General features: G+C 38.1%; 1 protein-coding gene across 2 annotated transcripts in view; it reads left to right on the top strand.

Annotated features, from left to right (window-relative positions):
• TTC39B (tetratricopeptide repeat domain 39B) overlaps positions 1-27559 on the top strand; it is a 62364-nt gene that overhangs the window by 3250 nt on the left and 31555 nt on the right. The window contains exon 2 of one of the 2 annotated variants that reach the window (XM_039363672.1): positions 14989-15023. In XM_039363672.1, coding sequence (XP_039219606.1) covers positions 14989-15023 — 35 coding nt within the window. Of the gene's footprint in view, positions 1-14988; positions 15024-21383; positions 21676-27559 lie in introns of those variants that run through there. The other variant, XM_039363673.1, reaches the window with a different exon arrangement.

The following is a 27559-nucleotide window of genomic DNA, read 5'->3' as shown; positions in this document are numbered from 1 at the left end:
TTTTATATGAGCAAGGTAATGTGATTAACCCATGTATAAACATTTTTTCAAAGTTCCAACTGGTGTTGAACTAGACTTGTTCCAAACCTGTCAGTCATGACTTACTGCTTGATCCAAATCAAAAAATGTTGCATAAAACAAGTTTTATAGACTTTTGTGTTGATTTGAAGATTGACAGAAAACTGCTGAATAAACAAACAGAAGATTTATTTCAGATCACGGCCTTATTCTGAAATAGATCCATGCATAAAGCCATGTATAGTTATATCTCCTTAGTATCTAGTTTAGTTCCTGGTTCAGTGTTAAACTCTATATTAACATAAAAAGAAGACCAGTAGTGGGCTAAATGTACTAACTTAAGAGGTCCATCTAGCAGCTGCCAGAATTACTACAGATATACTGAACGGCATGGATCTGCTCTTCTTTGCAAGATTAATTTGTCTTTTGGTAAATGGGTGTTTTGTGAATGGCCACATCGATCATAATTAGCCAGTATTTGAATCTAGTGACCCATCCTTTCAAAATGCTAAATGTATACTAACCCCCTAAAAATTGTCTATCCTTGTTTTAAATGTTTAGGCCATATCTCTGATCTATGAATGTTACCTTAATAAATAGTTTTTTTAAAAACATATTTTAAATAGTAGTTGGGTTGAGAAATCATTTCCCCATCCTGAAGAACTGAATTACTGATGTAAGAATTGAGAAATCAGTTCTTCAAAAAGGCATTGAAATTAACATAAATTAAAGCAGCACTGCCATTTGGAAAGTTTAGTCTAGAGTTAAGGTATCAGGCTACAAAGCAGGAGACCAGGAGTTCATGTCTTGCTTTAGCCATGAAAGCCAGCTGGGTGACTTTGGGCCAGGCCAGTCACTCTCAGCCCAAATAGGAGGAAAGTGTGTTGGATATGTTTTCTGCCTTGAGTTATTTGTAACTCAAGGCAGCAAATATAAAAAACAAATAAAAAATGCATGCACAGAACAGATGATGCTTTATGAAAAAAGAGGGGTATTTTGTGTTGGATATAATTCTAGACAGGGAGTGCAACTCCCCAAATCTTGAAGTTCGCTTTTGCAAAATATTTCTTTTAGCACAAACTCTCTCACAGAGATAATATAACTGAAGTTGCACAATTCATTGAGCACTGCAGTGGTATTGGGTTACTTAGCATTTATTTTCAGGTTTATTTAAGGGTATTATGTAATCTTTTATTTTCCAGTATAAGGATACTACAGCATTGTTCATGACCTTATATAACTTTATATGCACCTGGAATCTAACTGAAAGAAAAGCGATTCAGGAATAGTTGTCTGATCAGGGAAAAACACGACCCTGCCTTTCTCATCTTCAGACAGCCTGTAACTCTTTTGGAGTATAGACGTATAGTTAAATGTATCCACTATATAAATAAATATCTTTGCATGGGCATAGGACTGAGGTATAATGTGTTCCTGTAATGCAGTGATGGCGAACCTTTTAGAGACCGAGTGCCCAAACTGCAACCCAAAACCCACTTATGCATCGTTGGTTGCCAGGTGGGTGTGGCTCATTGGGTGGGTGTGGCCCATTGGGTGGGTGTGGCTGCGGTGATAAAGGCAGACTGGGTGAGATCTTTTTTTTCCTGTGAGAAGTTGAAATTGACTGATTTTTTTTGCACACGGTGGCGGAGGCCACGCCCACCCAATGGGCCACACCCAGCTGACACCCGACAATGCATAAGTGGGTTTTGGGTTGCAGTTTGGGTACTCGGTCTCTAAAAGGTTCGCCATCACTGTTCTAGAGAGTCTCTGTTCTAAATCTCTTTCTGTCTCTGATCCATCTTTGGGTCTCCTGCTTGACCAGGGGGTGGACTAGAAGATCTTCAAGGTCTCTTCCAACTCTGTTATTCCATTATACTATGTCCCACCCCCCACCCTCGAATGTGCTCCCTCCTTCCTAAGAAACTGCCCCTTCATTGTAGTTCTTCACACCACCTCCCCCTTTGTAGATACAATCTATTATGATCACTGATGCAGACAAGGGGGTCTGAGTTTTGGGGTCAGGTTCACTCTGAAATGCCACATTTTGGAAGTTCTAAGGAGGAAGATGTAATGGGATATAAGAGAAATGAAGCAGAAAAATGACTTACAAATATCTGCCAATCCATAGAAATCAAATTGGCTATATTATTGCCAGAATGAAGTGGAAGAGTGTAATTGTAACAGCAAAAACATAACGAGAGACTGATTTTGGAACAGTTCACTAATTGCTCATATGCAAGTTCCAAGCCAAGCTAAAGCAGAACACAGCCAATTTACTTTACACAACATGCGCTTCAGTACATCTCAATCACTTTCAAGGAGAACCTCATTAATAGGGAACCTGATTGCCCCTTTTATCTTAAATATCAACTGTTTTGGTTCGCCCACTTATACTTTTAGGGAAGGCAGTGATAAATATTTGAAGGAGAAATGAAACTGAAGAAAGAAAAATGTGGCAAAAAATGCTACCTTAAAAGGAGTTGAATATTTTAGAATGATAGCAAGGAAACATTAGCTTTAATGAAATAATAATAATTTTCCTCTTCATTCAACTCATATTTTATTCTTACAACAGGCTTATGAAATGGATCAATCTAAAAAAATAATAGGCTCATATGTTCACTTCTTCAGATTTATTTATTTATTTAATTTATTTATCAATCAAGAATTTTGACACCAAATGGAATAAATCTTGTTTCCATATGCAAACGAAAAAAGTGCTTTGATACAGTAACATAATTTTGTCCAATTTGGTAGTCTCCTCATGTAGTGAGCAATAATTCCCAGAACTCCAAGATATTGACCTTGCTGTCTCTCAACTCTGGGAATGTAATTTAAAATATCTGTAAGGCACCATATTGGAGAAGATTGCTCCAAAAATATTTTAAAGGTGGAATCTGCATGCTAGAGATCAATTTGTCAATTGCATGCTATCTCATTGATACAAAGAAGCTTTCATGCTGATTTAATTGGCCATTAGGGGGTTCTCTTTGGTATACTGAAAGCAGCTTGATACAAAATAATTGGAAGCTATGGAGAACTGGCTGAAATTGGCTCTTTGTTGGTCTCTGTGGACAGCTCTTAAAGAATATTTTTAAACATAGGAAGATAGATAAATAGATATAAATGTCCAAAGAAAGTCCTATATAGTGCATCTTAAATACAATATATGAAATTTCAAATTTTCTAAGTAATATTTCAAAGAATAAAACTAGACCATAATTTTATTATTTTAGTAAAAATAAAAAAGTAGCGTAGCTGGCTGGTCTTGTAAGGGAGATGCTATTCGATCCTTATAGATCACAAATCCCAATAGAAATATCAGTGAAAAAATCCAAATACAATCCAATATTGTGTTGTACTGGTTTTAAGATTACTGTAAACAGAATTATAGGGTTTCTCAGTGATTTATCTGGCTCTTTTTCTGAGGACGTTTGGTTTTTCTGCAGGTTAAACTTTCTGCAGCTATTTAGTTTTGTCTGGATTGAACTTGTTTCTTCCTATCCAAGTCCACACAATCTCCAGACAGTGGGACACGACCTCAGCAGCATCATTTGGTTGGCCTAGGATTGAGTTCCTTTGTCGGATATCATCTACAGTACATGCTGATAAGCTGATCCAGCAGTTTCATGTAAAGGTTAAATGAAGTGAGACCACTGTGCCCTATAGCACTCCATAAATCAGGGGTCCCCAACCCACAATCCAGGGATCAGCAGCTGGACCGCACAAACAAGGAAAGTCTCACCCGCAGGATGCAGGCAGCATGCAAAACCACCCCCCCTCCAGTCTGCGGAAAAACTTCTCTCTATGGAACCGATCCCCGGTGCCCAAAAGGTTGGGGCCGCTGCCATAAGTGACACTGACTCCTTAAGTTGCTCCTGCTCCTGCTATTTTTTTCTTCCATGGAGCCTGGCTACCTGGGTATCTCTTACTCCTTACATCAGCAGCACCTCCTTGCCTGTGCTCTGTAGCACACACTTGTCCATAGCAACCTCCCCACACACTACATAGAGTACACCTGCCTGGCTGGTCACGCTAGCTACTTGCATGTTCTCCTGCACCTGTAAGCAGTCACCCCTGCTTGGCCATCAGCACACGGTTCTGTGCCTGCAGCTGCCATTTCCTGTCCATCCAAGTTTGTATTGTGGCAGCCACTTACCCACTCACTGGCCTGCTTATAAGCCACTCAAGACTTGTAACTTCCTGTTGGCTTTCCCATTGACTTTGTTTGTTAGAAACAGGCAAGAAGTCACAAGGAGGTCCTTGTGGGGGGGGGGGGGGGGTTGCTAGGATTGCCATCACTAGGTAATGCAGTCATGTGGCATTGTGCTTTATGACTGCATTATTTAACAATGTAAATTCTGATCCCAAATTATTGGTATTAAGCATAACATTTCAAGATTCAACCCACAATTTCCAACATAAATTTTGTTCCCAAATTTTAAAGTAGAGTTCTTCCATAAAGATAAATATTCATGGGCCTCAATATCAAAATCCAATATGTGATTCAACAGGGCTGAAACATGCCTAGCTGCGTGTAATCCTGGAAACAAAACACACATTCTACTATATGTCAATATGTCAACCTAGCAGTTCCCATAAGCTAAATGGAAATAAAACTTTCCAGCAAGGTTCACAAAGCCTGGTACTCTGCTAAATTATTCCAATTAGATATAGTCAATAAAATATTCCAGTGATATTTTTGAATATCTGGTAAGTTAACCCCTCCCTCCAAGATCACCTCATTTTACCTAATGAAATGGTAGGTGTTTATTTTTCCTTATAATTTCTTCAAAAACCTATCTGTCTGAACAAAAATATTTAGGATTAACAGTGGAATGTCTCTTAATGCATAAATCACTCATGAATTGATTTTTACTTATAACAAATAAAATAGGAATGAGGAGGAGGCCCAAACCCTGTCAGGACCTGGTAGGGGGCAAAAAGTCCTGCAGGGACCCAGTGGGGGAAAAGTCCTGCAGGGACCCGGGTGACTGGGTGGGAAACAGACCCAAGGATTATGGGGATCCCAAGAGGCAGGAAGCGGAGCATGGGGTATCTCAGGGTGTGGAGTTAAGTGTCCTGAGGCAGGTGGCCTCCGTCTGCGCTAGATCTCTTGGCCTTCCTCATCCCTGAGGTACACCATGCTTTGCTTAATGACCACATTAGGGAGGGAGGGAGGGAGGGAGGGAGAGAGAGAGAGAGAGAGAGAGAGAGAGAGAGAGAGAGAGAGAGAGAGAGATAATGGGCAGGCTGCATTATGGTCATAGGTCGAAGACTACCTTTATGTTAGTATAGAAACTTATTTAAACTGAAAATTGAGGTGTAGGTTGTTTTGTTATTGTGTTTTTTTCTTCTGTCTTTTCTTGTACTGTGGTGTGATACCTTAAGAGCTGTACTTCAGCAAGCCTGCTGACCTTGATGATTTGGTTGGAAGAGTCTAGTAGTTTTGGAAAACTTCTGAGGATAAAATTGTGAAGAAATAGTCTGCAAAAGATACTAACTGAATTGGTACTGATGGCAAACATATAGCCTACAGTAATCAGTCCATCATGCATGGCAACTGCTATAGGAGCAATATGAGTCCCTTCTGAGTTCCAATTCTGGACAGTTCTTCAATAAAGCCGTCCGGAATTAAAGTAGCAGCAGGGAGGAAGGCAGCAGCAGTTTTAGATTAGGTTAGGAACTGCTTGGCCATTTACTTCTCTACGTTCCCCGAAAGCGCTAAAAATTATCATCAGGTTGCCCAGAGGAGCAGAGAAATAATGCAGTTTGTCCAGCAGGCAGCTGGTGCCACATTTATTTATTTATGAAATTTATAAATGTCTCAGTATCAAGGACTCTGAAGCATATATGGGAACAATTTTAACAGAACCAACGTAGTAATACAATAAAAGCAAAATATTACCCGATTTTATATTACCCCAGCAGACTTTATATGAGAAAGCTTTTCCATTCCGGATGTTCCATACTCCACAGTGATGATCTACCTATGAAATCAGAGGACAGCAAAAATGATAGTAAGAAGAATATTTAATGGACAATAATCAATTACATAATCAGTAAATCAACATACAGGTTCCTTTTGTAACATAGTATATAACTTTGCATGTAAAATAGAATGATTATAGGCAAAAATACATTTTAAAAAATCATAAATTTTGGAAGGGTTGGCCATTGTGTCCAATGCTATGCTCAATGCAAGAATCCCGATTAAAATATCCAGGTAGTTATCTAGCATCTACAAATTTAATAAAAGGGAGTTTGCCATTTTCCTATGTACTTTGTTCATCTGATGCAATCTGTAAATATAATTTACCTCTCAGCATAAGGTAAGAGTTGAGTATCTATTTTACTACTATATAAATGCCAGAACAGTCATGACATTTGAATCTATAGCAATGCCTAATTTGGTAATGAAGAAAAAGAGTTTGTTAAATAAATTTTTAGGGGCAGGGATAAGAAACTGAAAACAACACACCGTGTGAACATGAACCTGTTAACATGGGAAATAACAAAGAATTGAGGTTCTGCATATAACATAAGTGAAGGTTATTGGATATAATAATCCTGCTAGACATAGTGAAAGAACAGAAGAAAAAGTCTCATTAATACAGAAGTAAATCTCCAAGAACATGTGTGCTATCTAAAGAAAGAAGTCTGGCAAAACAATATAGAATTGTTAATCATCATGAAGGGAATTATCCAAATGGACATAATCTAGAACAGCCAATGATTTGCAGAACACCATAAAATCCACTGCCAGCTGAGATGAATAAGATAATGAAGACAAAGAGTGCAGGAATCTATAAGACTAAGACAGAACAAAGCAACCGGAGTTAAAACTGAACTTCAAGGAAGCACAGGATGCAATCTATAAGTTTACATCAAATATTCCTGGGGTTAAAAATAATTTTGTTTATGAAAATACTCAAGAAATTTTAAATTTACTAGAACAAGACTAGAAGATGGTTCAAAAACTTCAAAGGAATAAAGGATGACAGGCCAACAGATATATCATATTCCAACACAACTTTGTGAAGAAGTAGAACAAAATAATCAACAGATTGAAATCTAAAATAGGTTCATCAACAAAAAACAAATTTGAAAACATTTTACAATTAAATGTTTATCTTTGAACATTGATGGTTGGATGGGTAAATGCATAGATGGAGAATGCCTTCATTTTCCAAAGATTATGATATGATTTTTCTTCAAGAAACTTGGTTGATGGAAAATAATGTGGTAGTATTTCTTGATTATAAGTGTTTTTCTAAATGAGCCAGAGGGGCCAAAAGATGAGAGGGCCAAAGGGGGCTTAATAAACCTAATTTCAGCACATCTTGATGTAAGAATAAAAGAAATATTATTTTATATTCATGTATATTCATATTACCTTCCTTGATTCCATTAGTATATTGTTTTGCTATTATAAATAGATCAGACAGTTGCCATTTACCATTTGGCTGGAGTTAATGAGGATATGTGGAAATAACATAGCATAAGAAAATCATGATATAGAAGGCATTATAAAGAATCAGAAACAATTAAAATGGACATCTCATTTGGCCAAAGCTATAAGATCATAACTGTACAGTCCAGCAATGCTACAGCAGAAGATTACACCTATTCAAAAACTGGAAAATGCAAATATCGTATATGAGGATGTGATTGACAATCCTAAATCTCTGATGTATAAATCGTGGCAATGGAAAGAGATTGAAACCAGCATTTCCTGGCTTAATTATGAATGTAGATGTGAAAGAAAGGAACTGGCTAGATTAGCCCAACACATTAGGAAGGATAAATCTTTAGTACTAAAGATTTTGTTAATGAACTATTGATTAACCCAATCACCACGTTGCTTTCTAAATATTCAAATGTAAAACTGGAAAACCAATAAAATATTATTAAAAAAGGAAGGATAAATCATTTGACAGGGTAGAAACAGGGATAAACAAAGAATATCTAGAACTGATAAGGAGGTGCAAACAAGAGTACTATAAAAGCCAGTTACAAGAATTGTCATTATACAAAATTCTGGGAACTAGTTTTCCAAGGCCAGGCAGAACTAACTAACTAAAAGCCCAGATTTCAACTGAAGTTTGAATAGTTTATTTTAAAAATTTGAGTATATCAGAATATCAAACTGACAGTTAATAGGTATAGCTATATTAAAATCATCATTAAAATGGCCCTCAGTAACTGCAGCAGAAGTTTAAAGAATACTTTCACAACAGATAGCTGGCAAAGCCCCAGAAAGGATATGTCATTAACAAAAAGTGTAAGCTATATACAAGACATATTGTGGTATGATTTAACCCAACACATTTTTTGCTTAATTATAGTTTATGGCAGGGGTCCTCAACCTCCAGTCCGTGGACCAGTACTGGGCCGTGGCATGCCAGCAACCATCCGCACAAACAAGCAAAGTCCCATCTGTGGGATGCAGGCAGCACACAAAACCACACACCCTCTGTTCCGCAGAAAAAGCTCTCTCCACGGAACCGGTCCCTTTTGGGTACCTCTTGTATATCGCATATGCCACAATTAATTGTGCTTATAATGATTGGGTAAGAGTAGCTAAATAAATGAGAATTATCTATAATATATTTCGCATGAGGTGTGAATTGAGACCTCTGGTTTGCCTTTCAAAAATAACTTGGTGACCAAAAGCTACAGAACAATCCATGACTCCCAAATCTGCCTTCTTAAGGAACAAGTAGAGGTCTTACTTTACATATTTTGCTAAGCAATTTGGAGAGGGGGCAGAATGGTGAGGAGGAGCAACATATCTAAACAGCTTCTTCTAAAGCTAATTTTTTACTTATCATTTTACTTCTCATGTTTTCAATGAGAAAGCCTTGTGCTGCTCTGTTGGAACCTTCAACAAATAGAAAGAATAGAGAAAAACTCTAAGATATCACTAATCATCATGAGAAAATGAAAGAAGAGCACCATGTATGTTCCACAACATAAGCTTCATCCAAGTTCATAAAACAGTTGACAATCAATAAGTTAACTTAGAATCAGGTAGTCATCTCCTTTAAGTAATCCCGTCCCCTCCAGTATCTCTGATAGATATGATAGGGTGAGATTTACAAGCAGAGATCAAAAGCCAGTCTTACAGATCTTATCTTTCCTGTGGAAGAGGATGGCCACCACAAACAGATTTCTATCTGCTCAGCAGTTGCATAGCTTTTGTCAGATGGGAGTATGAATACAAACTTGATAAGCTAAAGCAGCGGTTCTCAACCTATGGGTCGCGATCCCATTTGGGGTCGAACGACCATTTTACGGGGGTCGCCAAACAACGCGATCCGCCATTTTCCCCCCTCAGGGGGCAGCGCCTCGTATGCGCGCCACGCATGGGGGCGGCCCCGCGCATGCGCGGCGCGTCCGTGTAATGGGGGTCGCCGTCACACAAAGGTTGAGAACCGCTGAGCTAAAGAATAAAAATATAACTGACTTTCTAATCAGACAAGATCTATTGATGGCACAAACTTTTCTCTATTTTTAAGTGGTCCCCATTCAAAAACAAACGAGTCCTTAAGAGATCTTTATGACATTAACTGAAAAACAATCAAATGACAAACAGTTAAAACACACACATCTGTACAAAGTGTGCCATAAAAAGCAGCTAGCAGGGAAGTCATGGGCAACATTACCCTTATATTCAGGAAGAACGATAGTAATGGTTGACTCATGCAGAGAAGGGTGAGAAAAAGTGCTTAGGGTTCTTGCGACTAGGGGAGAGATGCATATAAATCACAAATATTACTTACAGCCTACACATATAAAATAGCAGAGCAAATAGACGGGGATAAAAAAAAAAGTAATTATCTTATCCTCAAGCCAGATGCTACCCTGCAAAAAGCAGCTGATTGATTTACAAAAGACTGAATGGCTCCCATCCAGCAGAGGCTGTGAGTGAATTTTATTTAACATTCAGGCAATCTACAATCTCTAGAACGCTGGATAAAGTGAGGCCCTTTCTGCACATTTTTTCAGTTTTCCAAAATGTGTGTTTCATTCAGAGGAACTCCTAATCCATTCTGGCCCAGTGAATACTGTCAATTTAAAAAGCAAATGTGACAACACAATTTTAGATAAACTCAAGGACATCTTTCCAATCCTTCCTCTGAGAGAGGGCTGCCCAGGTAAACAATCTGTGCTATCTACAGCAAGATAGTGCATATTTGCTCTCCTGGAAGGAAACCTGATTAACTCTTTCAGTGCCCTGTCAGACTTTGGTAGCAAAACAGCTAAACCATTAATTGATTTTGATTTACCAACTACCCAAGGGACTTGTAATTACTTTGAGAAAGAAGTCACTGGCATCTCGGTTCCTTCTCCTGTCTTATGAAACATAAACATGAAGAACACAAAGTCCTCTGGAGGAGATCTAAACCTCTCTACCCTAGCCCATTAAAACAGTACTCCAAACACTCCACACTTCAATAAACAAAAATTCTGTTGATAGAAAAGAAGAAGGTTTTGACTGCCTAAAACCCTGGGAACTACAATGAGAGCTGGGTGGCAGGTCACACCAGGAATATAAATGGAGCATTGCAGCTGTTTGTTGTTGTTGTTGTTAATTGCGAAGTCGTGTCTGACCCATCGCGACCCCATGGACAACGTTCCTCCAGGTCTTCCTGTCCTCTACCATCTTCTGGAGTCCATTTAAATTCACACCTACTGCTTCAGTGACTCCATCCAGCCATCTCATTCTCTGTCGTCCCCTTCTTCTATTGCCCTCAATCTTTCCCAGCATTAGGCCCTTCTCCAGTGAGTCCTTCCTTCTCATTAGGTGGCCAAAGTATTTGAGTTTCAACTTCAGGATCTGGCCTTCTAAAGAGCAGTCGGGGTTGATCTCTTCTAGGACTGACCGGTTTGAACGCCTTGCAGTCCAAGGGACTCGCAGGAGTCTTCTCCAGCACCATAGTTCAAAGGCCTCAATTCTTTTGCGCTCAGCCTTTCTTATGGTCCAACTTTCACAGCCATACATTGCAACTGGGAAAACCATGGCCTGGACTATACGCACTTTTGTTGGCAGGGTGATGTCTCTGCTTTTTAGTATGCTGTCTAGATTTGCCATAGCTTTCCTCCCCAGGAGCAAGCGTCTTTTAATTTCTTGGCTGCAGTCCCCATCTGAGGTGATCTTTGAGCCCAGAAAAATAAAATCTGTCACTACCTCCATTTCTTCCCCATCTATTTGCCAGGAATTGAGAGGGCCGGATGCCATGATTTTGGTTTTCTTAATGTTGAGTTTCAAGCCAACTTTTGCACTCTCCTTCTTCACCCGCATCAAGAGGCTCTTTAGTTCCTCTTCACTTTCTGCCATTAGAGTGGTATCATCTGCATATCTTAGGTTGTTGATATTTCTCCCGGCAATCTTAATTCCAACTTTTGATTCATCTAGCCCTGCCTTTCTCATGATGTGCTCTGCATATAAGGTAAATAGGCAGGGCGACAGTATACAGCCTTGCCGGACTCCTTTTCCAATTTTGAACCAATCAGTGGTTCCGTGTTCGGTTCTCACTGTTGCTTCTTGACCCGCATATAGGTTTCTCAAGAGACAAATGAGCTCTCCAGGCATACCTGAGCTCCAGGAACTAGAGGGAATTGTGTCAAAGGTAGCTTCTGGGTTAGGAAGAAGACCACCACACAGGACTGAGACAGCCTGTCCAGCGATTGACATAGAATGAAACAACCATTTGCTAATGTTGATGCTTCTTCCCCAACATCAGGGTACAATTAGAAAAGATAGTCCTAGAGATAAATGTAAAACATCCCCAGTCGTATTTTGGAACATCGTATCCAGTATGTTGAAGGAGCATAAGCTTCTCCTTGATATTGCCATCTCAGCTTCAGTTTTGGAGGATGTTTATATTTATATGTTTATATTAATTTATTTGCCAACTCCAAGTTGTATCAGTCTTCAAAAATGGGTATTGAATTTCTGACCACTGATAACCTCTCTCCTTGGCCACAAGTGTCAGTGACAGAAATTAAATGCATTATTCAGTCACTGAAACCCAATAAGGCTGAAGATTTCCTAGTGTTCTACTGAAGACATACTTTAATACTCATGTCTTTAAATTCAATTTTATCTTGCATTACTTTATGTCACTCTTTTATATTTACTTTACCTTACCTTTATCCTATTTTACTGAATATTAGTGTCTCATTTTATTGTAGCTTATTCTGACTGACGTCCATTGTTTTTATGTAGTAAATTGACTAATCAATAAAGTTATACTACTGCTGCTAAGCAAATCGTAGAAGGAACTTTACTAATTGACTAGAGGATTATACTTCGTGCAACTTTTCAGGCTTTGTTTGACAAGCATATGGAACTATATCACTGATCAGTACTTCCTACCTAAGTGAATAATCATGTTGGACATTCACAGCTTGAGATAATCCAAAGAGTTGCTAATACAACTTCTGAACTGGGTGGCTGTTCCTGCTGCTGCCAAGATGAGACAGTAGTGATAAGACCATATAGACAAATTGTTACATTGCTATTCTCCCAATACATTTCAAGAACTGAATGATGGATAATATTTGCCAAATTAAGCTGAATTCAGTGATGGCATTCCCAATGTTTTGATGCAAGCCACATTGAACTTTTTGTTGAAATGTAGCATATATTTAGAAAGTCTTGTGTTGGTATAAATATTTCCCATATTTTAAATACAAATATGTAGACTATTTCAGCCTGGCATAATATATAGGAACCACAGTCATGGGGATCATTTTTAGCTTCTAAGTCTGTATATGTAGATACATGTGGGTGGGTAGGTGGGCACATACATACATCCAGAGGCTCCTGTAGGAATGGTCGCTTGCATTAGTTCTTCCATTTTAAGTAAACTTTTAAAATATTTGAAATACTTCAGAATTTGTACAAATGCAACACTCCCTGGCACTCATTAAATATACTGATTTTTTCAGGTTTTCATACAAGCCTAAATAAGACACAAGTGATTTAATGAACCAATTCAGTGAAATACCCTTGCAATGAAAGCAAAACAACTTTTATATCAGGGCTGTGGAAAATTAGTTGAGTCAAGAATGAAATAGTTCAGTGAATTACATGATGTTCTGTTCACCCACAAGACTGTGATGAACCGACTCCAGAACATTATGAACTTCCCCTTGAATAACATGATTTGGAGGAGGAGCAGAATATTCCAAAAATTTTCAGGACGTTTAGAATTCAGACTTGACACATTTTCCCCATCCCATTCTGCATATTACTAGCTATTAATATATTATTAGAAATTAGTTCAATAGTCTGGTTTGGACTGATGTGAAAGAAATAAATCATCAGGCATTCAATGAGCTGGACTGTTCTAGATTGCTTATCTGACTTTTGAATAAGAAGGATGCTGAAATGACTCAGAATGGACAAAACCTAAGCCTCAAATATTAACTGATGTATGAGTGTATATATAAAGCTGGAACTTCTATTTTCAAGGAAAAATAATCCCACCAGCCTTGCTTTCCAATACCTTTCTGTCAACCTTACTAGGAAAACCAGATGGGCAACATGGCCTGATAAACTAATTCTGCTTTATTGAAAAACTACATGGATCTTGTAAGCTTAAAAGTACAGTTCTCCCGCTGTCACCTTTACAGCCTAATATCTTAGGGAGGGTCCCTCCTGGGCCTCTTGGTCTGCCCATTATATAGCTGCAATGCTATGTCCCTTATCTGACTATTCCCTAAGTTGCATATCCTCCCTGGTCTCCAAGATCATTCCCACATACCATTACACTTTTTTTTGTTAATTTTTAATTAGAATATAAAATTCAGAGGAAAATAAAAAAAATGAGAATGTAGAGGAGGGAAAAGGAAGAGAAGAAAATGTAGGGAAAAAGGGGGGGGGGAAGGAAAAGCATTGACATTGGACAATTTTTCATGTGGTAGAATAAAACAATATCATATGGCCTCAACTTTTTTACTTCTACATAATATTATAGTTCAATATTGTATGTCACAATAACTGAATTTAATCTGAATTTAATCTTTATTTATTTTGGGGGTTTGATTTTATAAAGATGTAAAAGTATAAATTTTGTAAAACATATTAACTGTATATTGCAGAATTATGTCAATAGGAGATTCAACTGAATTCACAAATTCGATGTGAGAATTTGTTTTTTAAGTGCATTGAATACTAGTACATCAAACTTTAATTGATTAGTATACTTTTTTAAAGTTTCTCATACTGTACCTTGCCATTTCCATTTTTCCTGGATCTGTTTCAGAGAAAGGAGTTTAGTTGACCCCTATAATTTATTAATAGTGAAGCCTTTTAAAAGTTTTGAGGCCTTTTAGGTTTTGAAGCCTTTTAGAAGTTTTGAGCATCTTAAACTGTATAAGCATAACATTTGAGAGGATGATTAATTTACAGAACGATAACTGCTTTTATTTGCAATCCTGTATTCTGAAAAAGACTGCACTGAAAATGATTTCTTCAAACAAGAAAAATATTCACTTCACTAGTTCTCAAACTTTCCTTCTCATTTGTATAACCTTCACTGTTCTGTTTCTCAGTTTTCATTACATATTTTGATTTTTCTGGTATTTGAATTGAATTTTTTATTTGACAAAAATATAATCTACCTTTCCCTAACCAAGAAGAAAAACTTATGTCCACCACAAGAAAATGCTTAATCTATCGAGTGCTCCTAAGATCAATGAAATTATTTTATTTATATTAGTTTAGGGAAGTGATGATTCAGGGATATGGATATTTTACTGTAACCCTCCAGTGTTCTCTGTTACTGCTTACATTTTTTTCATAGCATAGAAATTCTGTTAGAAAGCAAGTATCAAATAGCAGTACACAGCTACGCTGTATATTATTTAGTATTTATTTATTTAGTAAACCTTGTTGGATTTTTATAGGAAGATAATGAATTTTCTAATTATTTATTCTTATTTGATTTGCAGGAAAACTTTGAAGATGCCTTTGAACACATCCCAGTGTAAGTATACTTTATTACCTCTTTTTTTTTAGCAGAGATAAATAAAAAGAACAAAAAGTGAAAAATACTATCTAATTAACTATATTGCTGCCTTTTCTGTTCTTCCTGCTTCATTTCCTGCCAGTTCTGTTTCATCTTGGATCAGATTTCACTCTCTGCTTAGCAGTAAAACTCAGTTTTCCAGTTGTATTCAGGGATTTCCACAATGAAGAAACTCTTAGATATGATACAGCTGCATATTTTGCTTTATTGAGGATGAGATAGAAATCCTACCTACTGTACTTTCTGGCGTATAAGACGACTTTTGCAACTGGTAAAATCGGCGCTGAAGTCGGGGTCGTCTTATACGCTGAATTGTCTTATACACCGGAAATTACAGTAGTTTCCTGCGTATAAGACAACTTTCTAGGCATGCGACTCGGCGCCGAAGACGTCTTATACGCCGGAATATACGGTATGTAGAAGATCAGTTTCTGTAGAGCACAGAAATTAAACCTAATATATAAATGCCTGCTCTGGGTTTTAGATCCAATATTTTTTTTTCTCCAGAATTTTTGAGTGAATTGAAATTTGTTTGTTGTCTTCTTGTCCTCACGATTGGTGGCCATTTGCTTAAATAATGCTCTGTTTGGCCTGAGAATCACTTTGTCAAGTTGCAATAGACAAGACCAAATAAATCAGAACTCCAAGGCTTGAGATTTCCTCAAAGACTATATTTATTGATTACATAGTATCGGCACGGTCAAAAGTGAAACCAAATCTGAATTTCCCTTCAAAGAGAAACAATATTACAAAGTTAACTTCCCACCCCAATGCTATGCAATCAGCTACGTTCTCCAATAGAAGTGTTTGGCAGGTTTTCTAACCAAATCCTTATGCCCCCATCTAACTGACAGAAATGACCTTAGTTCCGGTTCCCACAGGACAGTAAAATGTTTAGACTAGTGGAAATTCTCCACACCCCCTCCCATTCTTGTGGCAACCTAGAATGAGCAAAAATCGCTGCAGCCAGATTCGTTGAAGAGTTGACATACTTATTATTCCTGCACTATCAACTTCAGCAGTTAACCAGTGAAATATATGACACTTGGTCTATCTGTATTCCCACCATACTAAATATTATTTTTTGTATCCCATATTATGCTACTTTTAATATATGAGCCAGGATAAAATGATTATATATAATTTAACTTTTACCAAGAGTCATGCCCAAAATATAACAACTATGTAATAGAACTTAAGCAATTGCTGATCTTATTTGCTGTTACAGTTTCTGTAACTCTTAGCCAAATTTGATTTACTATACAACAAAATGAAGATTAGTCAGCAAAACTGCAGGAGTAGAACACATTGCTTCTTCCTCACAATTTTGGTGACCAGACATTGCTTACCTGTTTTGCTGTTATACTGGTGACCAGACACTGTCAATCATAGTGCCATTGTGCCAGTAATAATCAAATCAAATGCTGTGCAGAACTCATTTATTCTATAGGAGCTAACATAGCATTACATTTGCCATAATGCTGCATTTAGGTAATATATATGAGAGCTATGCAGAGTATTCAGAAGAGAACACATGTGAATAATGCCTCTTTCCTTGGATCAATAAAGCAGAGTTTTAAGCTTTGCATCTTTTGAAAGGCTCATGCAGTTGCTGTAATAATAGCACTTAGCACTTTGACTTATATTCACAGTGCTTTACCACCCTCTCTAAGCAGTTTACAGAGTCATCATATTGCCCCCAACAATCTGGATCCTCATTTTACTGACTTTGGAAGGATGGAAGGCTGAATCAAGCTTGAGCCAGTCAGGATCAAATTCTTGACAGTGAGCAGAGTCAGCCTGCAATACTGCATTCGTAACCACTGCGCCACCACAGCTGTTTTGAATAAAATTTCAGCAGGGTTCACAAGAATAACACAAATAGTTTCTGGTGTAGGTGTCATATTGACTTTTTATCTACAGGCCAACATACCTAAGATTTGGCCCATTTTTTTAAAAAATATAATTTCTAATGGAATTATATACACCCCGGTTTTCAAAAATACCATATTGCTTGCCCCTAATTTAGTACTGGTTTTCAAAACATTTTGGTCTTGATGTAGTGGTTTGTATAAATGTAAAGATTGGGCTACTGATTTAAATCACGGAGAGAATCATTTCTATATTGTGGGCCACATTCCTTCAAGGAAAAGGTATTAGTTAGCAGGCACTTCTGCCTTCCCTACTCATACAGTATATATTCTCCCCAGCTCCACACTATATACATGTGCACGTGCACACGAACATATTAGTTAGGATGGAGAAAAGACTGTTATTGATATATTGTGGCACCCATTGGAATTATTTTTCTCACCTTAATTGCTACACAGAGGAGAATGATTTGGCTGAGATTAAAGCACACGGGAATTGCAATTCAGCCATCCAAGGAGACAGTGTTACCTGATGCACTTTCATTTTTCCTCACTACTATCCAAGACGCAGGAGAGATTAAAACTGAGAGCAGGAGAAAAAAATACAGACATCTAGGAGGTTGGACTCCCAATGAGAAATGGTGGTAAAGAATTTATCTGGATATGCTATTAAGCATCTAGAAATATGCATCAGTTACTCACTTATGCTCAGATGCCCAAATCCTTTTTCACTCTATGTGTAAGAATGGGTGGGTGTTCCCATGTGTTATATTTGTGAGAGACAGATTATATGAACCAGGAAATTGTCTAACAAGATTATAAGATTCTTTTAATGTAAGAGAAAAAGCAGAGCATTTATGAAATTATAGCATTTTGACTATTTATTTGAAATCCTGAGAGAGAAAGATATATATGTAATGTTACCAGCACAACTGTAAAAGAAATACATAAGAATTATGTTCCTTATGTAGTATATTTGAAGTAAAAACTTTAAAAGAATCCTTTAGCAGTGTATTTATAGACCTAAGAAAGCTTGAGTCGTGTTTTAGTTTACATTTTAATAGCTTAGGTCCTATATATAAGATGGAAAATACATGAACATATTTCTTTATTGGCTGAATGAACTGTAGAAGAACCTATGAGCTAATCCCATAGTTTAGGCTATATCTAAGCTAGAGGGTTTAGCAGAGTTGAAGCAAACGTTTCAGTGAATTAAAACCTCTCCCAGCAATTCATATGCAGTCAGGGAGCTGGGCTGAAAATATATTTTGCAAAGAGTGCGAAAGTCCATTTATAATCAGAGTTCCAGGATAGGAGGCCCAGGAAAACACAAAGCCAATTTAGAACCTTTGTCAGAGTTGAAGAAGCAGTCTGAATATTTAGGCCAGGATTTGAGCAGCTGTCAGAAGCTGGATAGGGTATGGATGTTGTTTCCTCTGCTAAGTTACTTCTAGATAAAGTATTTTATATAAAAAGCTTCTAGACTTTACTCACAATAAAAAGGTTGTTCTGAGAAATTTATGTCAGAATTTGGGGTCAGATGTGCTTGCTTACTAAGCTCTGGGTCAATAAATGTATTGGCTTCTACAGCCTTTCATGGCACCTTGTCCAAGGATCAGTCTTCTATGAGGGCTATGACAGTTTCTTGTCAATGTGTCCTTATGCATGCCAGTTTCTCCTATGCCTTGTCTTATACTTTCCTAGTATTCCTCATTAATTTATACGATTCATTATAATCCTTCATTTTACTGATTTTATAGTTTGGTGTTGTTGCCATTTGTTACTGTGGTGAATTAAAATAAACAGGCAGTACTACTCACAAAGAATGAATTACAGGCAGTCCTTGACTTATGACCATTTGAAGTTACAGCCTGCCTGAAAAAGGGGGTATGACTGGATCTGAAGTTCTAACAGTTGCCCCTTCCCCCCACATTCATATGACTGCACTTCAGGCCCTCGGCAACCTGGCTGCATTTAAACCTGTTTGCAGTATCCCACCATCATGCGACCACATTTTATAAAGTTTTTGCTGACAGCCACACCATAATGAACAGTGGACTCACTGAAGAACTATGGTGTTTGTTAACAACTGCTACAAAAACGTAAAACTGACTGTTACAATTTATGATCATAATAGCAGGCTCCATTACAGTCGTGACTTGAGGATTACCTGTAAGCTCCTTGCCGTGCCTGCCGAGAGAGTGCACACCCACTGTAATGACAGCACCAGTTGCAAAGCATAAGTACCCTGCCTCCTCACCAGTTTGCACAGTGGACAATCAGAGTAGGAGAGAACTGGATGCCAGGACACCCACTCAGTTGGCTGCTCCTCTGCTCACATGTAACATGTGTGTTTGAATATTCATATACATGGAGATCAGACAGCAGCCAAAGGGAGCAGTTTGAACCTCAACCCTAAGAAGCCCACTGCCATTGTGTAGCAGCCAGGCTCCTCATACTGCATAACTCTCGGTAAAGGCCAAGCAAGTCAATGTTTCTAAGTTGTTCCTAGCCACTTGGGAAAGACCTGCAGACTCACTTGTAAATAAATGAAAATACAGTTCAAATTTGTCAGAGGTTCAAATCTCAGTCTTGTTTTGAAACAGGATCCCTGTAGTTTTTCGGTGTAGCTTGGTGAAGTAGTTAGAACAAATTTAGGCAGTTTGATCTAGCGCAGGGATAGGCAACCTTGGCTCTTTTATGACTCGTGGACTTCAAGTCCCAGAATTCCTGAGCCAGCATAGCTCAGCATGGAAACCTCTCCCTTTCCCCTCAACGTGGCTGGCTCAGGAATTCTGGGAGTTGAAGTCCACGAGTCATAAAAGAGCCAAGGTTGCCTACCCCTGGTCTAGCGGTTAGGAAATCAGGCTAGAAAACAGGAGATTATGAGTTCTAATCCAAGTTTAGGCATGAAAGTTGGTTGGGTAACTTTTGGTCAGTCACTGTCTCTTGGCTTAAGACACTTCACAGGGTTGTTGTGGGGAAAATAGGAGGAAAAAGGAGTATTAGGTATGTCTGTCACCTTGAATTATTTATAAAAAGTAATAAAGGCAAGGTTAAAAAAATATGTAAATTTGGATTTACAGAGTTGAAGTATGTAGTAATCTTTTCTCAAAAAAGGGAAGTGGAAGAAAACAAAGGTGATGTTGAAACTGCTGTCTTGTGAATATATTGCTGTTCATCATTTTGAATAGAAAGCTGCTTTTTTTTCTGAAACCAGTCTCAAATTTTTAACTTTGTTTGAAATTGGCATTTGGAATCCAGCATAACAAAGTGTGTCTGTACTTGTGTCCCAAAGTCTGCTATATTGCTCCATTTGATTTTATTCATAACGTGTATATAACATAATTATCATGTACACAGTGCTTTTTTTTTGTAAAAAAAAAAAAAAGTGCCGGAACTTACACATGTCATACAACCCGCCTTGCCTACCCTACAAGGTTCCATCCAAAAAAGGTGCCGGAACTCCGTTCTGGGCATTCTACGACAAAAAAAGCCCTGCATGTACAGACCCAGGATATTTACATTGCAAAAGGATTTTTGAATGCCTTATGTTACAATAACTGTAGAAGCCATTTCCAAATCCAAAGGCAAACTATAAACTAATAGATGCACTGTAAAACTGCTATTGCTAAAGGGCACGAAGAAAAGAGTAAAATATATCTCTGGTGAAAATACTGTAATGAAAGATACTGTTAGGGATGTGTAAATATAAATATTATTGATTTTACTGTCCTGTATCATGAGAGCATGTGGATCTTTCATTTGGAGGTGAAGATGTTCTTTTTCAGACACATTGTTCTTACACAAACATTCTTTTTGCCTGAATTTTTTACAGAAAAGGATTAACCAATGGTCTTTTTCAATGCTATCGTAGATATCTCGGCAGACGGTGTATTGTTAGAGCTGACAAATGTCCTTACCCAGAAATCTATGAAACATTAATTTTACATTCTTACTATTATAAATTAAAGAACTGTTATATTGATTTATTTTTATTGAAAAAAATATTTCATATAGATTAATTCTTAAAAGTTGGCATGTTCTTGCTTCTTTATATTCCTGAATATTGGTGGTTTCATATTAAATCAATTTAATTTAAATGTCACAATTTCAGTTATATGAAAAGAAATCATACAGCAGGTTGAATCTCCACTTAATATTGCCTGTTCTGTTGATTGCAAGGTTATCTTAAGAATAGTGTTTGATTTTTAAATAGTGTTCGTTTATAGATTAAGTATAATAACTTTGTTTACAAATCTTTTCATTAGAGGTACATTTCCTAATTAGAACACAGAGTTCTAATCTAACTGCTTCCCCCCCCTTTCAAACATAGAAATCATTGAGTTGTTTTAAGATCCAGTTTCTTCCCTTTGCAGTCGGGCAGTGATGGATTAGAATTAGGCTGCATCATACATTGGGAAAATCTCCCAGCATCCTCTTTGCAGAGGCATCATCTGCCAGTGCTGCTGTAGCTGCAGTCCTATCAACGGATATTTCTTGTAAAATCGGGTGCAAAGGATTCCTGCTGCTGTGCGAAACTTTTGCCTCTTTTCTGTTTCATAACTAATAAGAAGCCCACTGGCAATGAGGAATAAGGAAATGAGACCTTCTTAAGGTGTTATTGGCTGGGTTTTTTTTTTTTCTGTCTGTGACAGAAATGAAACATCTCTGTGAGAGACTTATCTTCGCATAGCAATTTGCAGTTAAATCATCTAGAAGTTGTCTAATTTAATTCTGTGAGTATATTGGGTCTTGACTGCATAATTGACTGCATAAAACCTGCGTGTGTCATTTTCTGGGAAATCATTTTATAGGAGGATCTTATTTTGAAAATAGATAGTAAGCTTAATGATGATAGTAGAGGGAGTTCAGGATGTATTGTATTCTGATGATCCTGGGGAAAATTTCATTTCAGAGTTAATTTCATGAATGATTGTTTTTCCTTTTCTCTTGGTAAGTTTTATTGTTGTGCTTCTGATTGTATAAATGATCTTAAGCATGATCATTTGTCTATATAGAAATACTTCTTGAAACTGTTACAGAGGTAAGACTACATGTCTGTGAAATATGGCAGGTAGAAAAATTATCTTGTGACTCAATTGCTTATGTCACCTAATAATTTTCATATTTGGTTTAACTAGAGCTGTTATGTTGTAAGAGACTATAAGAGTCTCTAAAGCTAGCAAGCATGTAATAATATTCTTCCATCTCATTATATTTAGAAGTGCTCTACTACTGTAGTATATGATTCAGGAAAGATACTTTTTGCAACTTCATAGCAATTTATATGAAATCATAGAAAAAGGACCATTCATTCATAATCATGTGACTGGGTCTGAGCCATTATTTGAATGACGCAGTGGGAGCACTGTAGATATTTGCTTTGATTTGCTTGCCTTTTGTGCTAGCTAACCTATTATTAAGCTCTGGGAACCTTCATTTTATTATTAAGAGGTGGTATTATATAGTTAACTGTTCCCAGTTAATGTGCCCTTTTTGTGCGCATTTTCAGTTTTCTATTGGTGAATCATCATCACAATCACAATTTTGTCCTTTGCTACTTCAAAATAGTAAAACGGCTATTATCCCTAAGGATGCTAATAAGGAAGATCTAATCTGCCCCACCCAGGTCAGAGATTTTAGTAATCTTTTGTATTTCCTAAATATTCAAAGTAATTTTGATTTGAAATGTTGATTATAAATCTTCCAACAAATACTAATGGTTATTCAATTCTTGGCTCTAATATACTAAAATAAAATTAATACTTTGCAATAAAATATGCTATCTTTCAAGCATGCAATTATGCCTGTAGATTTTTTTTTAAAAATTCACAGATTAATACATAATTAGCATGGCTCAGTGATTTATGCCAGTGTAATTTAATGTAGTATGAATAAAACTGAAAGTAGTCTTGCTGTAGGATATTAGCTTTTTGTTAATTTCCCTTTTTATAAAAGGGACTATGACTCTCCAATAAATAGAGAACAGGAACATATTGGTCCAAAATGGATTAAAAGAAAAGAAAATGGTTTTTGTAGCACCATTCCTCATAGTATTTTTTTTAATAGACCAGAGAAATACTAGTTTTTAACAGACTTATTTCAAATAGCTTGAAGGGTCTATTTGTAACTTCAGAGATGCTAACCACCAATTGCCACAGCAGTAAAATTACATTGCATACACTGTATGGCTAGTGAATTACAGCGGTATTTCCTAGTAGGATCAAAATAAATTCAAAATATTACTTTCTCCACAAAGATAATTATGTAGTTCCTGAAAAAGAGTTCCTAGCATTATAAACCCATTTCATTATAATCTTATAATTTTCTTCCCAGTTAAAAATAAGGTAGAAGAAATAGAGAAAAGGTGAGGGAAGATTAACTGGGCCTCCCATAGAATTCTGTGGGTATACAAAGGAGAGAACTTTGTAGTAGTTCTGTAGTCTGAAATTATTACTTTTGCTTGGCTCCTATTTGTCCTGAAAAACTTCTTCAAGAGACCTCTACGTTTCCACGTTGGGAATTTTAAAATATAAAAAATATGGTAGTTCTAAAGTAATATCATGAGAAGAAAAAACAGCTCTACACTAAAGCATCAACCATATATTTTTCTAAATATTAAAAAAAAAATTCTCTGAAGCATCTTAATCCTATTATGGGAATTCACTTTATAAAAAAGTTTTTTTTAATCTCTTCATGTTGAAGAATGAACACAGTTTAGAAAGCAAGTTGACTATAAACTGAATGAAAACATTCTCAGGAGCTAAAGAATAATGGTGTTTTATATATTTGTCTATATCCTTCTAAATGAAATGAAATTAGGCACTCTAATCTAGCTGCGCTATAATCTGGAATAGGAACCTGAAGGAATATATTCCTTCTTTAGGGACATACCATTCCCGATAAGACTGATTTTTGCAGCATTGTATAGCAGTGAATAAATGGAGGCTGCAACAACTCTACTTCATACTTCCCCGAAATACAATCTCTGGCCCTGCTCAAAACTTGGGCAGAAACCAATTACACTTTCAATTACAAAAAGCTCATCATTCTAAATACTTATTTGACTTTGCTATACTTTCATATAAACATTTAAGAGGTGCTTATCTTATTTTTAAGATTATTTTTAAAGTATATGGGTTTCTGTACCTACGCTCTAAATGTTGGTTATTTGAGAATCACCCTATCTCGTCTAAAGTATATCTAGATTTATGCCAGGAAGTTTTTCCCTTTTTATAAAAAGGGGCTATTGAGAATGTAATTATGGGGGACTATTCTTTTGCCTAAATTTATTTCTTATTTATTTATTTATTTCTAAAATTTATATGCCGCCCAATCCCGAGGGACTCAGGGCGGCGTACAAAATTAAAACAATAAATATAACAATAGAACAGTAAAATAAGTACATTCATACAGCATGTCCAATCGTATCCTGCCCCCCCCCCGGGGACATCAGCCCCAGGCCTGCCGGAACAGGAGAGTTTTAATGGTTTTCTTAAAGGCCGGCAAGGTGGGAGTAGTTCGAATCTCGGGGGGAAGTTGATTCCACCAGGTCGGAGCCACCACAGAAAAGGCCCTTCCCCGAGGGCCCGCCAGCCGACATTGTCTGGCCAACGGGACCTGAAGGAGGCCCAATCTTTGGGATCTCACCGGTCTCTGGGAACTATGCGGCAGTATGCGGTCCTGTAAGTAACCTGGTCCTATGCCATGAAGGGCTTTAAAGGTGATAACCAACACCTTGAATTGCGTCCAGAGACCCACAGGAAGCCAGTGCAGCTTGCGGAGGATAGGTGACACATGGGTGTACCTTGGCGCACCCACAATCGCTCTCGTGGCTGCATTCTGAACCAACTGCAGCCTCCGAACACTCTTCAAGGGTAGCCCCATGTAGAGCGCATTACAGTAATCCAGTCTTGAGGTGACAAGGGCATGAGTGACCATGACTAAAGCCTCCCGGTCCAAATAAGGCTGCAACTGGTGCACCAGGCGAACCTGGGCAAAGATCCCACTGGCCACAGCCGATAGATGTTGTTCCAAATTTAGCTGTGAGTCCAGGAGGACACCCAAGTTGCGTGCCTGCACTGAAGGGGGTAAATTTACCCCCCCCCAGGACTAATGATGGACCATCAGGTTGACCCTTGGGAGGCAAAACCCAGAGCCACTCAGTCTTGTCAGGGTTGAGTCTAAGCCTGTTCATCCCCATCCAGACCCTCACATCTTCCAGGCACCGGCACATCACGTTGACTGCTTCATCGAAAGGACACGGGGTGGATATATACAATTGAGTATCATCCAGATACTGATGATACCTCATCCCGTGTCGCCGAATGATCTCACCCAGAGGTTTCATGTAGATGTTAAAAAGGAGGGGGGACAGGACCGAGCCCTCAGGCACCCCATGATCAAGGCGCCTAGGGGTCGATCTCTGTCAACCTGCCAACACCGACTGCGACCTGTCAGAGAGGTAGGAGGACAACCACCGCAATACGGTGCCACCCACCCCCACCTCTCTGAGACGACGCTGAAGGATACCATGGTCGATGGTATCGAAAGCTGCTGAGAGGTCAAGAAGTACCAAGATAGAGGAATGGCCCCTATCCCGGGCTCGCCAGAGATCATCAGTCACTGCGACCAAAGCAGTCTCAGTGCTGTAGCCGGGCCTGAAACCAGATTGAAAAGGGTCCAGATAATTGGTTTCATCCAAGGATCGCAAGAGTTGGGACGCCACCACCTTCCCTACAACCTTCCCCACAAAGGGGAGGTTGGAGACAGGATGAAAGTTCTTCAAAACAACTGGGTCCAGGGAAGGCTTCTTGAGGAGGGGCCTCACCACCGCTTCCTTCAAAGGTTGTGGGAAAGACCCCTCCATCAAGGAGGCGTTGATTATTGCCTGGAACCAGCCTCGTGTCACCTCCCTACTGGCAGAAACCAGCCAGGAGGGGCACAGGTCCAATAAGCAGGTGGCGGCATTCATTGCCCTCACGGCCTTGTCCACTTCATCAGGGGTCACAGGCTCAAACTCGCTCCAGATAACATGATTAAGACCAGCCCCCGGCATCTCGGCTGGCACTGCCCAGTCGGAGTCCAGGTCTCTCTGAATCTGAGCGATTTTGTCCAAGAGAAACTGAACAAACTCCTCAGCTCTCCCCTGCAAGGATTCCTCCGCCTCCTCCACTTTAAGAAGGGAGCAGGTCACCCTAAACAAGGCGGCCGGGCGAGATTCTGCGGACGCAATAAGTGCGGAAAAGTGAACAGGCTTTGCCGCCCTTATCGCCACTAAATAAGTCCTAAGATAGGCTCTTAATAGTGATCGGTCAGATTCAGAGTTACTGGCCCTCCAACGTCGCTCTAGATATCTCATCATTCCTAAAGAGGATTGTGACTTCATAATGCATTGGATCTTTTCCATTTCAACTATTTTTTGAAGCAAGGTTGTTTCAATATAATATCAATTTTCCACTTGAAGAAGGGGTTGTGGTTTCCATCTATAAATTTGCAGGGAGATTTGCAGGATGCACACTGTACATATCTGTAAAACCCTAATCTCATTGCTTCCTTAGCTCGAATGGATCTATTTACTGTAAGCTCTTATCATTTGTCTGTTTTGTAATCCATGAGTTTTTTTCTGAATGTATTTAAGTATTTACATGTAAGTAAGAGCACACCTGGAATACAGCATCCAGTTTTTGTCACCACATTACAAAAAAGATGTTGAGACTGGAAAAAGTGCAGAGAAGAGAAACTAGGGATGATTAAAGGCCTGGAGACTAGATAGTCTAGAGATTAGGAGTGACATTATAGCAGTATTCCAGTATTTGAGGGGCTGCTACAAAGAAGAGGGAGTCAACTTATTTTCCAAATCATCAGAAGGTAAGACAAGAAACAATGGATGGAAACTAATCAAGGAGAGAAGCAGCCTGGAATTAAGGAGAAACTTTCTAACAGTGAGGACAATTAATCAGTGGAACAGCTTGCCTTCTTGAAGTTTTGGGTGCTTCGTCACTGGAGGTTTTTAAGAAGATACTAGACAGTCACTTGTCTTAAATTGTAGGGTCTCCTGCTTGAGCAGGGGATTGGACTAGAAGGCGTCCAAGGTCCCTTCTAGCTCTATTCTTATTGATTGAAATGTTTATATTCTCCGTTGAGCGTAGTGGTTTTGTAAGAACAAACATAAGATAGTTCCATATTTGTTTCTGATTGCAATCATTTTGACCATTAATGCCCTACATGGCTTGGCACTAAAGTATTTTAGGACCACTTTCTGCACCTAATTTCAACTCATCCAATTCAAACATCTTAAAGAGAATTTGCTTGAAATTCCCCATTTTCATGATATAAGGAGAAGGCATATGAGAAGACTTATAGCAGGACCTTCTGTACTTTGAAATAATCTTCCCCAGGGATTTAGTGTACCCCCCCTCTTCTTTTTTCCACCCTATACTATTAAAAATAGAGTTACTGGTACATTGGAGAGTCTAAGGAAGATAAATTGGTTATGAGATTGAATAATGGTTTGATACTATTTGATTAATTGAATTTTATTTTATTTTATTTTACTGTGAATGTATATGAACCACTCTCTTTTCAATTGCGGTAGAAGAGAGATCAAGTAAATCGTTT

This window comes from Crotalus tigris, unplaced genomic scaffold (assembly GCF_016545835.1).
Source record: "Crotalus tigris isolate CLP2741 ecotype Arizona unplaced genomic scaffold, ASM1654583v1 scf7180000019563.1149672, whole genome shotgun sequence".
Lineage (NCBI taxonomy): Eukaryota > Metazoa > Chordata > Lepidosauria > Squamata > Viperidae > Crotalus > Crotalus tigris.
Note: the sequence above shows the minus strand (reverse complement) of the source record. Positions and strands in the feature narration are given on the sequence as shown.